Source organism: Mobula birostris, chromosome 15, assembly GCF_030028105.1.
Source record: "Mobula birostris isolate sMobBir1 chromosome 15, sMobBir1.hap1, whole genome shotgun sequence".
NCBI classification, from domain to species: Eukaryota; Metazoa; Chordata; class Chondrichthyes; order Myliobatiformes; family Myliobatidae; genus Mobula; species Mobula birostris.
Genome location: NC_092384.1, coordinates 17,706,979 through 17,722,363, shown reverse-complemented (window position 1 = coordinate 17,722,363; position 15,385 = coordinate 17,706,979). Strand labels below are relative to the sequence as shown.

The following is a 15,385-nucleotide window of genomic DNA, read 5'->3' as shown; positions in this document are numbered from 1 at the left end:
GTGTAATTAATTTCACAACCGAGCTAGATTGTAGAATGACATAAATGACTTTTAAGTGTCGTCAAAGTTGTATTAAAATGGATGAAGACATCAGTTTGTTTCGAATCAAAATATGTAAATCGAAATGGAATGAAAAATTTCCTGAGAGGCGAAGACAACTTGAAAATTATAGCTTCATCACCTCCATTCAGGGCCACGAACAGTGAGGCAACAAATCACTTGCGTGTCGGTTAGGTTCGTCTACTGCAGCCACAGCTACCGATGCGGCCTCATCTACTTTGTTGAGACTCAACGCAAACTAGGGGACCAACTTTTCGATCACCTTCAGTCCATCCCGAAATGTAGAATTTGCTAGTAGCCAATCGTTTTTATTCCTATCCATTCACGTTCCGACATGGCGATTCCTGTCCTCTTCTTACGCCTTCATGAGGCTACTCTCAGGGTGGGCGAGCAAAACCGCGGATTCAGTTTAGGTAGCCTCCAACCTGACGACATGAACATCGACTTCTCCTTCAGGTATTTTTCCCTCCCACGTCTCTCTTCTGTTCCCACCTCTGTCCTCTTATCTTCTCAGCTCTGCTGCCTATAACATCCACTTCTGACCCACTTCCTTCCCTTTCTCCCGTAGTCTACTCTCCTCTCCTATTAGATTCCTTGTTTTTCAGCTCTTTGCATTTTCAACCTCTTACCTCCTAGCTTCTTACTTCATCCCACCGCCGAACCGTACACGCTTCCCTCCACCCACCAAAGCACACTCAACGTGGCTTCAGCTATCACAATCTAACTTGTCCTCCTCTTCACCAACTTTTTATTCTGGCATCTTCCCTCCTGCTTTCCAGTCCTAATGAAGGGTCTTGGACCGAAATGTTGACCGTTCATTTATTTCCATAAGTGCTGCCTGATCTGCCAGCGTGTTGCTCTAGATTTCCAGTATCTGCTGAATCTCTTGCACAAATGAACACTGTGAGCTAAAGATAATGTGGTGTGTCTCACGGGGAATTGCTTATATAGCTGCCGCTGAGAGAAGGGAAGAAGGAGCACACAACATGCTGAAGTCCCTTTGGACTTGGACCCAATTTTCTCACCATGTTTTCAAAGACTAGAATGAAGTAATGCAGGACCATGGGGATTAACATTAGGTTGTATTGCGCAGTAATTTCTGGACAACAACCGCAAAATATTCCAAAGAAAAGCGCTGTTCGCAAAATTGGAGGAAACATGGAGATTAACAGCTGATCATAGAACGTCAGTGGAGAACAAAACAGATCTAAGATTTCTGATTGATCGCCCGATGAACGGTGGCAAAGAAGGCATTGATTTTGTTTCTCACTCTTTTATTCTTCCACGTCTACCGAAAACCTTTCACGTTAAAGTGCAAGTGCAGTGGAATTTGCAATCCTTGCAAGATACCTGCAAGTATTTGTTTTTAACAATGACAACGATCCAGACGGCTGGATAAGATTTTATGTGATAAACCCATGCACATGGTAATAGTCAGATAATGCACAATTCGTGGGGTTTCCCGAATAGTGTGACACGTCTCTTGAGAAAAATAATCCAGTAGTCTTCAGAGTTAACTGGGACTGTCAAATCAAAAACGTTTTAAACAACTGATTTTTTTGGGGGGGGGGTAAATTTCAAAACTTCACAAATCCTCCAAAACGAAAACAAAAGTTAAACATTTAAAAATCTTTAATCTCCAAATAAATGTTTTTCTTGGTTAACAATACTTTCAAACAGATTAAACACCGTTTATAGCAGTGAATACATTTCAATTAACAGGCATTTGACGATTTCAATGGAGTCTGGCTAGTATTTGTAAGGCGTATTTTAAGTTGTTAAGATATCGCTACTTTGTTTTACCCTCGACTGTGATTCTTATTATTGCCTTCTATAAACCAGTCAGAGAATATTGCTCTCACCTCTAAAAGTCAGGTAGGTATATTTTTCACACAAATTAATTTCATATGAGTGGGACAATTGTATCCTGTCCTTCTTTCTTCTATTGACCTTAACATGAGGCCGCAATTGGAGAATACACTGCTGGTTTACGGGAATAAGTTATACGTGCACGGAACACATTTTCGTGATTACGTCCATGTCCATAATCAAGGATCAATTAGATAAATCACGCATTAACCCTATGTTATTATCACATCGCCCTTCTATCTCCGGCATTCGAAGGAACACCACCCCCCCTCCCCGCTAGCCCAGAGGAATACATGAGATCATACAATTTCAACACATTTGAAATCCTGGATCACCAGGATTTCAACCCATTTCGTCCAGGTAGACCCAGAAACCTATCCCAGCTAGACGGATTTTCTTGCGTTTGGACCTTATCACAATAAACCTTTTCTATCTGTGTACCAATCCAAATGTTCCCAGCACATTATAATCGTACCCGATTCTACAAATTGATCCCGTACTCTATTCCAGTTACCAAGTCCCTTCGCTTTGGAAAGCTTGCCTCACATCTATTTAAATGTATTGTTTCTCAACTTGAACAGATGCATTCTCATTTTCGATTAATCTGTTCTGGGTAAAAGACTGTAACCATACCACTGCTTACACCCCTCATGCTTTTATATACCTATATAAGCTCACCACTCAACCTCCTGTGCTCTAGAGAAGAATAACCCCTGACTCTGCCTACAACTAAAACACGCTGCCCCGCAAGTGTATTTGTGAATATTTTCTGCACTATTCCAAGCTTCATCGCGCACTTTCTATGGCCGGATGATCTGAAATGCACAGAATACTCTTATTATGCTTCAGCAACGACTTGTACTGTTGAATATTACGGCCCAGGTGCTGTACTCATTGCGACAACTGTTGAATAAATGTGTCAATTACCTTCCTCACCAGTCTATCCATCTTTTTTGTCAGCTTCAATGATCAGTCTACGTCTACCCCTCAGTCACGTTGTTTTACTTCAACGCCCTGGACAATCTACTGTGCAATACCGGCCCTAGTTTAATTGACCAAAATACAATTTGTGCAAATGTCCGAGTTATATTCTATCTGCACTTGCTTGGCCTGCTTTCGCAGTTTATCGTCGTAGTTATCTTTCACTGTCACCACCAATGTCGTTGCATCCCGAAAGATATCAACTAAGTTAAGATATTTTCATCTAAATATTTCGGAGATGATGAACAATACTAGAACTGGAACCTACCAGTTTAGTACACGACTAGTTGCAGGCGGTTATTCTTGATATCAAATTTCCACTGTCACCTTCTGAGTCCCTCTCCTAAACCAATCTTGTGTTGCTGTGCTCAGGTGGCTTGCTCACCCTGGCTCCCATGTCACCTGGCTTTCCATGCAAGCTTGCCATAGAGGACCTTGCAAATGTCTTTGAAGGTATAGTCCAATTACTGCCCTCAACAATTTTCTTCACCTCTTCAAAACAACTCAATCAAATTTGTGAGATGAGATTCCAAATGACAAATCCATACTACGGTCACTATTTCAACTTTTGCCTTTCCAAATTGTGATAGATTCTCTCCCTCCGATACACTTTCTACGCACCGATGTTCGTCTCGCCACCTTCAAATCTCCGCTTGTCCTTGCAGATCTTCTTAAATAAATGCACATTTGTCACTCTCCAATGCTGCGGTAACACTAATCCTTGTTAGAAACGATGCTGATATCATTTCAATAGGCCTGACAATTTCTCCTGCAGCTTCTCAAAATATCAAAAGATACATTTGATCAGGTGCTGTATGTTCATCAAACGGATTGCGTTAATTAAACCGTGAGCACCCCGTTCCCCCGACGCCTCTATTTTTCTCCCGTGAATCTTTTAAAAAATAATGTTAATTCCCCTTAATCCCTTGGCTTCCCTGATTTTCGCCACAGTGATGGGAAATAATAATTTACAGCTCAGTCATCACGATTTCTCGGTCTCAATTTATACTGAAGTTTGTATCATGCTACATTTGTGCTCTCATGACTTCCCTCAGGTGTACTACAATATAGCTTAAATTTCGGTTGTGAATTGCTTGAACTCGTTTCCTATGGATGATGCAGGTCGCCTTTCTCCGAAACAGTGTCTAAATATCGTCGAGAACCGGGATTCTATAATCCTGTTGGCCGAGCCACTCTCTTCACTAGTATCACTCATGAACATTCGCGGCAGTTAATAGAGGGCATCGCCTTGAAGTAAGAGAGAAAAAAATAAGTGAGGTTTGTGAAGCAGGTATGTTACGCAAAGAGTGTTAGGCGACTTGACAGTGCCTAGGGGAGTGCTGATATTATCACAACAGTTAAAAGACATTTAAACATGCCCATGAACATGCAAAAAAAGAGCGAGCAGATAGAATTCAATTTGCATTTTGACCGATACAGGCATCATTGGTCGAAAGACATTTTCCTGTGCTGTGCTAGAATTACTTAACGATAAGAATCAATAACGGGCTGCAGCTTATATCATTTAGACGCAGTGAACCGGGAAGGACTAGAACATAGGAAACGCCTTGTGTGAATTCGGAATGCCCCGAAGGCTATATGTGGAAGTAGGAAAGAGCTGAATGAGAAAGAATCTGATAGGAGAGGTCATTGGGCTATTGGCGAAAGTAATGGAGGAGCAGCAGAAAAGCGGGGTGAGGAGGAAAAAGAACGCAGAATGGAAAATGGAAAACGGTGAAATGTGTACGGGAGAAATTACTGAACGTTAGAGAAACCAATGTTCATATCAGCAGATTGGAGGCTACCGAGACGGAATATAAATCCACCTATCAAGTTCCATCTCTTTACTTCCCCTCCCTCCACTTATCACCTGCCAGCTTATACGCCTTTCCCTCCCCTATCTCCTTATTGTGGCTTCTTCTCCCGTCCTTTCCAGTACTGAAGAAGGACCTTACCCCGAAACATCGACTATTTCTCTTTCATCATTAATGCTGAGCTCCGCTCGCGCGTTGTGTGTATTCCTCGCGATTTCCTGTATCTGCAGCATTTCTTCTACCCAAGGCAACATGGAACCTTGACCACATGACTTCATATATTACGAGCACTTGATTATTACATCCGATGAATTTCTATCTTTCAGGTGGACCACTCTCATTTGCAATGTCGGTGGATGCAGACGTTTTGTGCTTGGCGCTTCTCGCCGCGTTTTGGCCAGGTACGCTTAAATATTTGTTCCCAATCTACGAAGTAGATATTTTATAATATTATACATTAATTACCCCCAGCAATTTTAGTCATAGTAAATATTCAATTCGCATACCATTGTTCTGCCTATTTTGTCAGTTGATTCTTCGTCCAATGAATAAAACTCTTTTCATCATTCTCACTTATGCTTTGTCAGCCGCAAAAGCAACTTCGACCAATGTAGAACAATTCCCTCCAATCTTAAGAGTCCCAATCGGTGAAACTGATTCCATGTTCTGCAAATTTCCAATATTACAAGATACTGCTGAAGTTTCGTGGTGGAAGGAGGATCAGAAGGCATTTATAGAACCAAACAGCAGAAATAAGTTCAAAGTAAAGAAAGGCAGGGGCACATTTACTCTCCTGAATGTGAGCTACTCAGACGTCGGCGTGTATTACTGTCAAGTGAAAAGTCAACAACAAATATTTGGAAATGGAAGTGGATCTCAGCTTATTGTGCTAAGTAAGTGGAACATTTTCATCTTTTTGCATTTTAGGAAAACCCAAGATTGCGGAAATGTTTTGAAATGGTATTGCTGTTTGAAAATTTGTGTCACTAATTCGCTTTACACCTTTTTTTTTGAAAAAAAGAAAATATCATTTTGGAGTTTTTCGGATTATTCTGTTTATTATTTCGATGTGAACCTGGCGATTGGCTTTTGCTCCACTTATTATTTGGACCGTTGATATTTCCAACCATGTATTTGTTATATTCCTACACAATACTCCCCACCGTCTCCGTGCATTTACCTATTCTTCAACCAGCCCCAACAACTTCAAACAATCAAAAACATTAAACAGCGAATGAACAGAACCACCTCATTTTTAGTCAAAGGATTTGATTCGGGTTAGCTAAGTAGAGATTGGGAGCAGTAGACAAATTGTGTTGAAGGGCAAATCAGAAGCCATCTAATTCCAAGCGAAGCGTTGTTGAGGTAAAACGATATCCGCCCGTTCCTCAGCCTGCTTTTATACTACCACATCTCGACGTATTTTACCGATTTCGATCCTGCATTTGTTTAAACGTATAGCCACAAATATTTATAAGTAATTAATTTACATCGTCCATACTGCCAAACTCTCGAAGAGCTTTTGGAACGGGGAACATCGAAACACCGTAATCAACAGTTCAGTAAATTCACAGAGGAATATCTTCAATTCCATCTAAAGCCCAAAGGCAAACAAAGCCACTTCATTAATGACAATTATGGGATAGATGTGTAAAACCTCTACAGTGAGAAACACAGCTTGATTCGTGTGCTGCTCCACAACGCCGATCTCATTGAAACCAGCATAGTTTTGCAGATTCACTGACACTCACTTTGCGTTAATACAAAACTGACCTAGAAGTGCAGAGACAGGAACGAAAATGGCCAGATTGGATAAGAATTAAAGTCAATCTTTATTTTTGGAGCGTAGAAGGTTGAGAGGGGACTTGATAGAGGTGCTTAAAATTATGAGTGGGATAAACACAGAAACATAGAAAATAGGTGCAGGAGTAGGCCATTCGGCCCTTCGAGCCTGCACCGCCATTTATTATGATCATGGCTGATCATCCAACTCAGAACCCCGCCCCAGTCTTCCCTCCATACCCCCTGACCCCCGTAGCCACAAGGGCCATATCTAACTCCCTCTTAAATATAGCCAATGTACTGGCCTCAACTGCTTCCTGTGGCAGAGAATTCCACAGATTCACCACTCTCTGAGTGAAGAAGTTTTTCCTAATCTCGGTCCTAAAAGGCTTCCCCTTTATCCTCAAACTGTGACCCCTTGTTCTGGACTTCCCCAACATCGGGAACAATCTTCCTGCATCTAGCCTGTCCAATCCCTTTAGGATTTTATACGTTTCAATCAGATCCCCCATAAATCTTCTAAATTCCAACGAGTACAAGCCCAGTTCATCCAGTCTTTCTTCATATGAAAGTCCTGCCATCCCAGGAATCAATCTGGTGAACCTTCTTTGTACTCCCTCTATGGCAAGGATGTCTTTCCTCAGATTAGGGGACCAAAACTGCACACAATACTCCAGGTGTGGTCTCACCAAGGCCTTGTACAACAGCAGTAGTACCTCCCTGCTGCTGTACTCGAATCCTCTTGCTATAAATGCCAGCATACCATTCGCCTTTTTCACCGCTTGCTGTACCTGCATGCCCACTTTCAATGACTGGTGTATAATGACACCCAGGTCTCGTTGCACCTCCCCTTTTCCTAATCGGCCACCATTCAGATAATAATCTGTTTTCCTATTTTTGCTACCAAAGTGGATAACTTCACATTTATCCACATTAAATTGCATCTGCCATGAATTTGCCCACTCACCCAACCTATCCAAGTCACCCTGCATCCTCTTAGTATCCTCCTCACAGCTAACACTGCCACCCAGCTTCGTGTCATCCGCAAACTTGGAGATGCTGCATTTAATTCCCTCATCCAAGTCATTAATATATATTGTAAACAACTGGGGTCCCAGCACTGAGCCTTGCGGTACCCCACTAGTCACCGCCTGCCATTTTGAAAAGGTCCCGTTAATTCCCACTCTTTGCTTCCTGTCTGCTAACCAATTCTCCATCCACATCAATACCTTACCCCCAATACCATGTGCTTTAAGTTTGCACACTAATCTCCTGTGTGGGACCTTGTCAAAAGCCTTTTGAAAATCCAAGTATACCACATCCACTGGTTCTCCCCTATACACTCTACTAGTTACATCCTCAAAAAATTCAATGAGATTCATCAGACATGATTTTCCCTTCACAAATCCATGCTGACTTTGTCCGATGATTTCACCACTTTCCAAATGTGCTGTTATCACATCTTTGATAACTGACTCCAGCAGTTTCCCCACCACCGACGTTAGGCTAACCGGTCTATAATTCCCCGGTTTCTCTCTCCCTCCTTTTTTAAAAAGTGGGGTTACATTAGCCACCCTCCAATCCTCAGGAACTAGAATCTAACGGGTTTTGAAAAATTATCACTAATAGAGTTGACGTGGATAGGCTTTTTCCATTGAGAGTGGAGGAGATTCAAACAAGAGGACATGAGTTCAGAGCTAAAGGGAAATAGTTTAGGGGTAACATGAGGGGGAACTTCTTTACTCAGAGACTGGTAGCTGTGTGGAAAGATTTCCAGCAGAAGTGGTTGAGGCAGGTTCGACGTTGTCGTTTAAAGTTAAATTGGATAGATATATGGACAGGAAAGGAATGGAGGGTTATGGGCTGAGCGCAGGTCGGTGGGACTAGGTGAGAGTAAGAGTGCGGCATGGACTAGAAGGGCCGAGATGTCCTGTTTCCTTGCTGTAATTGTTATATGGTTATATGCTTAATCCTAACACCCACTAAACCTGCTACGTTTATTCCAAACAGGCGTGCGTTCCCCATCTGTCACCGACACATCTGTTTTATCATGTTTACCCGCCCCCTGAAATAATTAATAAATGACAAATTCAGGCGATTTCAAACGACAGCAATGATAACAATAGAGAGTGGTAGCATGAGACGGAGAACGCATACGATCAGATAATAGCTAAAAAATCTACGTCGCGTTTTATTCTGTTGTAGCTCCCCCAACTCCGCTGAAAATCATTCGTGTTGAAGAAACTTCATCGAAAACCCGGAAGCTCATGTGCAAAACTGCAGCATTTTATCCGAAGAAATTAGACATCCTTTGGCGCAGAAATAGTATGGAAATTCTACCTAAAATAGATCCGTCAATAACTGAGACTTCAGAAGGATTGTATGAGGCTTCCAGTACTTTGGAAGATGCGCAGCCTGCTCAGGGTAAAGTGGTTTACACCTGTCTGGTATCTCACGAAACGCTCAAAATTCCTGCCAGTTTCAGCTATATTATCGAACAAGGTAAGACCGGAAGCATTTAAAGAAAGCTCCAACCTGAATGAGAATATGCCTGGACAGCTGTATAAACATGAGAAATAAAATGTGAAATCTCATTTTTTTTTTCAACGGAGTGAAGTTAACGTGTGTACCGTTTTTACATTATTTACAACCTTACATCTGCAAGGAAATGTGGGTGTCAACGACAAAGGTAGAACAAGGGAAGAAATCCTGATCAGGGATTTTGAGCAGCTAGGGACTAACTTAAAAAGCAGAATCAGAAAAAGTGGCAATCTCTAAATTACTGCCTGAGCTACGTGCAAATTGGCACAGGGTTAAGAAGATTAGACAGTTAAATGCGTAGTTCAGGAATTGATGTGGGAGAAATGGGGTTGAATTCATGCGAAATTGGCACGAGTATTGAGGGAGCTGTTCCTTTCGGATGGGCTCCACCTAAACAGTGATGGGACCTGGATTCTGGCGAATCGCTTAACTGGGGTTGTGGATAGGGTTTTTAAAATATGTAGCATGTGGGTTTGTTCAGCAGATTGGAGAAGTATGGATAAAGTAAAAGTGCAAAGTGTGGATAATGATAAAGTAAAAACAAAAGATGAAAAAAAAGAGAAAAGTGATGGAGGAATGCAGAAAAATCAAGCGCATAAAAGACAAAGATCACTAGATTTTAAAGGCACAATGTGTGTAAGGGCACTTTATATAAATGCTCGTAGTATCCGGAACAAAGTCAGTGAACTTGTGGCACAAATCAGTTTAACAGCGTATTATTTAGTGGCCTGTACAGAACCGTGGTTGCAGAATGGAGAGAACTGGGAATTAACTACCCAAGGACATCAGGTAATACGGGAGGATAGGCAGGAAGGTAAGGGAGGTGGGGAAGCCCCCTAAATTAAAGATGAGAGCAGGGCGATCGTGACAGACGATAAAATATCTCTGGAGCAGAATGTTGAGGTTGAGGTCGCCTGGGTAGAGATTAGGAATAGTAAAGGGAAAATAAACATTGGTGGGAATTGTCCCTAGGCCACCGAATAATATCATTACAGTGGCACAGGAAATAAACCCAGAAATATCTGAGACATGTAAGAATGGAATAGTAGGTACCGTGGACTTTACCTTGCACATGGATTCAGAATAGAGAGGATTGAAAAATAAATATCCAAGGATATCAGGTAATACAGAAGGATAGGCAGGAAGGTAAGGGAGGCGGGAAAGTTCTCTTAAATAAGGATGAGGTCAGGACGATAGTGAGAGACGATATAAGATCTGAGGTTCGGAATGTTGATTCCATCTGAATAGAGATTAGGAATAGTAAAGGGGAAAATCCATGGTGGGAGTTGTCTTTATGCCACCGAATAATAACATTACAGTGGCACAGGCATTAAACCGAGAAATAACTGAAGCATTAAGTATGGAACAGCAGGTATCGTAGACTTTAACTTGCACATAGATTACGTCAATCAAGTTGGTCGAGGCAGTCTTGAGGAGGACTTCAAAGAATCTATACGTGATAGCTTTCTTCAACAGCATGCTACTGAACCTACAAAGGGAAATGTAATCTTGGATATGGCCCTGCGGAATGAGAGAAGTAAAATGACCAATCTTGTAGTGAGGGATCCTCTTAGAAAGACTGTTTTTCTTCTACAAATGGAAGGCACAATATTTCGAACTAAAAGCAGTGCCTTATGCCTGATCAAGGGAGAATGCAAAACGATGAGGGAAGAGCTGGCTAGGGTAGACTGGGAGCATAGGCTACTTGGTGGGACGTTTGAAGAACAGTAGAATACTTTCAAAGAGTTTGTTCACGATGCTCAATAGCAGTATATTCCAGTCAAAAGCAAGGAGAGTACAGGTGGGGAGAGCCAGCGTCGGATAACTAAGGAAATAAAAAAAGATATCAAACTGAAAGCTCATACGTACAAAGTCACCACGAGTAGTGGGAATCTGGAAGATTGGGAAAACTTAAAAAAAAAACAACAAAGAATCACTAAGAGAGCAATAAGGGAAGGAAGATAGCTTATGAAAATAAAGTAGTTTAAAATATTAAAATGGATAGTAAAGTTTTTTGTAATTATATAAAACGGTGTTCTTTGGGTGAAAGGATTTGAAAAATATGTTTTACTTTGATAGATTTTGTGTAAAGAACATATAGTATGTTTGCACCAAATAAAATCTCAAGCGAGAAATAGAATATGTAATAAGAAGATCAGGAAGGATGTGAATGTTACCTTCTGTACGGTAATATCACCGTGACAAAAAAAAACAAACAATTTTATGTAAGGTTATTCAAAAGGCTCTGTGAGTTGAGAGTACGATCTAATACATAGATAAGATTCCGGTAGGGGATATGAGTTGACAATTTCCTTCAGCCGGAGGTAGATTCCTTGTCCTGATAAGAGTCAGTACTGAGAGGTTTCCTCATTGAGAAGTTGGTAAATCTTTGTAATTTCTACCTTTCTAATATTGTGCATGTGTATTCATTGGAAATATCCGAGACTGATATAGTTATATTTCATGCCAGTTGAGAAACGAAGCATCTGAACCATACAGGAAAGTGAGACAGGATCAAGCAGTAATTTGGAAGTTGGTCACGTTTATAAATAGTCAAATCATATTTATGTTTCAAATATTTATAAATGATATATAAATTCGTCTATTGTTCCGTATTCTGTTATTTTTTTAACTATGTGCGCAATTCTACGCCTTTGGCTACCTCCGCACATAAAGCTGGAATTCTCTCTGCCAGTGTACTTGTCTTATTACTTACTCTAAACCTTGTCGTTTTCCTCTCCAATTTTCACCAATTACCTGGACTCTTCTCCTCATATATCCTTCGGATTGTGCTTTTTAATATTCTATTAATGCATCTCGTGATGTTTTATGGAAGTAAAACGTCATTTTCTCTTGTTTTTCAATGGAATCTATTGAGAAAATTTTCGAGTGACAGTTCAGAAATAGAAACGATGTAAGTTCAAATTTGCGACCAAACTATCTGCAAAGGCATCTTTATAAGAAAAAAATATCTTAACCCAAATAAAAAGTACTCACTGTGAAGAACCAAAACTCAAACGAGAGAATATCTGTAGATGCTGTAACTCCAAGCAACCCACACTAAATGCTGGAGGATCTCAACAGGCCAGGCAGCACCAGTCCTGCCAAAGGTTCTCGACCGAAAAGTTGCCCACTTTTCTCCACAGATGCTGCCTTGCCTGCTGAGTTCCTGTAACATTTTTTTTGTGTGTTGCGCTGTAAAGAACCATGATGTAAGATGATCTGTTCGCTCCATAAGTCCTATCATTACCTTAAAACTCGTGTCATATTGTGCCTCTTGCAATCTTTATTTGTTTAGGCCTGAATTACCAATTAAAATGTTCTACTTCCTTGTCTCACGGTCGCTATATATTTATGTATGTTTCACAGTTTCTTCTTTTATTACCAGATCTAGACAACATCAATAAGCCCCTGATTCTCGGAGGTGCGTTGAGCGGACTGGCAATTGTAGTTCTGATTATAATTTTGATAAGAATCGGAGTAAAGGCAAAACGTGGTAAGAACACGAATGATTTGGCAAGCATTTCCATTTATTACCTCTACAGATTGAAAACAGAAATGTTAATGGGAGAATCAAGATTTCCAAGGCATTATCCGAGTCACATTCGACAATACTTACTATAAATTACAGAATACTTTTACATTCCCATTCAAGTTATCCAATCATTCCTTGTGCCTATGTTTTTCAGACGCCTGGGGTTTTCAGTCTGACTTTGTGCGGCGATTTTACACAAGTACCGCCACTCTACTCTTTCAATCAAAATCTAGTTCCACCACATTCATGAAAGGTCATGCACAACACATTTCATGGCCACAATGTGCGCCATAGCATTTTGAATAGCTGTCAGGAGTTGCACCTTTAGGCAAGAAATTTGATTGCAATCCAACGCACAACTTCAACTTTTATAACACTAATAAAGGCATCCATTAGTCTTGCGAGACCATGGATCTGCACCTGGAAAGTCTGCACTCTCCAGGGCGCAGGCCTGGGCAAGGTTGTACGGAAGACCGACAGTTGCCCATGCTGCAAGTCTCCCCTCTCCACGACACCGATGTTGTCCAAGGGAAGGCCATTAGGACCCATACAGCTTGTCACCAGTGTCGTCGCAGAGCACTGTGTGATTAAGTGCCTTGCTCAAGGACACAACACGCTGCCTCGGCTGGGGCTCGAACTGACCACCTTCAGATCGCTAGTCGAACGCCTTAACCACTTGGCCACGTGCCCGAACACTACAGCTATTATTTAAAGTATTGTACTTTTGAATCCATTAGGTATTCAAAGAACCTCTGAGGAAGCAAGTCCGTGCGGAGAACCGGTAGGTGATACAGCTTTTCTTTTTGCTTCTGAGAGGGGTATTTTGATAGAGGAATATTATGATAAGTTACGATTACAGAATGGACATGTCTGTCAGTGTATGAGAACCCAAGACAGCCACTGACCCACACAACGCTGCTTCAATACTCTGTAGGGCCTGAAGAATAAAAAGGTGACAGTTGTCCCTGTGTAAACTGTTAGGGAAAGGAGGAAAAGGGAAATAAATGCGGAAGGAAAAAGATGACGATAGATGAGAAACTCATCTTACTCGTAGAATAGACTGAAAATGGTGCTTGGAAATTAATTTCAATCTTGAAAGATCACAGCGACGTTCAGCACTAGGGAAAACACATTTCGTACCGTTTCTGAAACAACAAACCTCGCAATATTATTTACTGATGCTGGAATGTTATTATGTCGCATTTAACTTATTTAAGTTTACTCTTTCATACTCATTTTTCTTAATGGAATTGGAATTGCATTAGACTTGCCACTAACAATGTTAACTACCTCTTTGTAACAGACCGGAATAGCGCCATTTGAACATAACCTTGCCTATGCTACACTAAACGTGAGAGAAAACAAAAAAGATCACCAGGTTAGACGCCAGGACGAACATGTTGTCTATGCCAAGGTAAAGCCAAGGGATTGGGGGCGGGGAGATACAAAAGAAGCATTGTTTTTGGAAAGAATATTAAAATATAAAACTATAGTCTTAAACTATCTAGTTTTAAACTATAAAAACAGAAGGGTCTAATGTTGACTTTGTGGTGGTTGGTGGTGGTCATCTGTTTGTCTCGAAGGACAATGGCCCTGATGGCTGATGATGAATATCATCACAAGCCAGGACGGAAGGTATGGCGATCCTAAGATTTCCATTCGTCAGAATCTCCCTCTTGACCTCACCAGTGTCCTCCAAAGGAAAGCTTATGAAGCAGCACGTTTGGCAACAGTTTGGCTGCAGGAGCTTCCGGACGGATGCTCAATAACTTCCAGCCACATTCGGGGCTGCACTCCGGATTTGCTGCCCAGGTTTACTCCCGTAGCTTTCGACTCCCTCGAGGCTGCCCCCAAAGCAGTGTAGGTACTTACCCATAGCTGGGGATCTGGTTAACGATCATCAGGACGTGTCCACATACCGCTGGGCCTGCACGTTACATGTGCCGGGCGAGGCCTCCTCCCCGTCCACCGAAAGCAGTTTTCGTTCCGTGTAAAATAATACCTTATACAATAATGTAAAACATGGCAAAATGGCAGTGAAGAACAAAGAAACAGCGATTTCTGTTTTCTCTCTTTCAATAAAATGGCAGTATTCCGAAAATGAAAATGTTTAAATACATTACAATTGTATCTTAAAATCGATCGCTACACTTTTTTGCTGGACAATTGACAAAGACTGGATATTGAATTATTTCCACAGACTCGACGTGGCAGTGATGAAAAGTTGACATATGCCGCTCTGCAGTTTCCCAACAAAGAAGTATCGGCATTTAAGCACGGCAGCTAACATTCAGTGTACGCAGATGTGAAGCTTTCATAGGAAGCGAGAAGCTCAAAATCGAAATAGGCTTCGGTTCTGTGGACTGTGAACGAATGCATTCCCAACTGATTGTTTCCCTTTATCTTCTGTGGGGAAAGTAGGTAACGACGGCTGAAATAATACTGAAAGTTAAGAATAAGAGAAGTGGACATTGTGACAAATGGGCGAAATTTCTTTCTGAACCAATCAATAAACATGTTTTCAATTGCAAAAGAAGAACAGCAATGTCAGTTTAAAGAGAATGACAAATCTGCTCTAGTTCATATACGTCAGCTTGCAGAACAATTATATCGCTGGCGATATAATCATCACAATTTCGTAATGTCCTTTCGCAATAAGGTCCAGTTCAAGTTAAACTTTTACTCTAGTGAAGCAACCACCTGTGAGCTCAGTAGATAAATCAGGCCGCGGAAATCAGACAGAAATAACACGAAAATGAGCTTGTATTGTGAGTTAGACAAGCATTTAGTAACATAGCTACCT

At 41.2% G+C, this 15,385-nt stretch overlaps 1 protein-coding gene across 1 annotated transcript; it reads left to right on the top strand.

Annotated features, from left to right (window-relative positions):
• Positions 1 to 394: 394 nt before the first annotated feature.
• Positions 395 to 15,113, top strand: LOC140210404 (uncharacterized). The gene is made up of 9 exons (XM_072279334.1): positions 395 to 473; positions 3,283 to 3,363; positions 5,051 to 5,125; positions 5,312 to 5,617; positions 8,712 to 9,008; positions 12,436 to 12,543; positions 13,320 to 13,363; positions 13,886 to 13,996; positions 14,783 to 15,113. The coding sequence occupies exons 1-9, from the start codon at positions 395 to 397 to the stop codon at positions 14,867 to 14,869; spliced, it is 1,188 nt and encodes a 395-aa protein (XP_072135435.1). The 3' UTR covers positions 14,870 to 15,113.
• Positions 15,114 to 15,385: the final 272 nt, after the last annotated feature.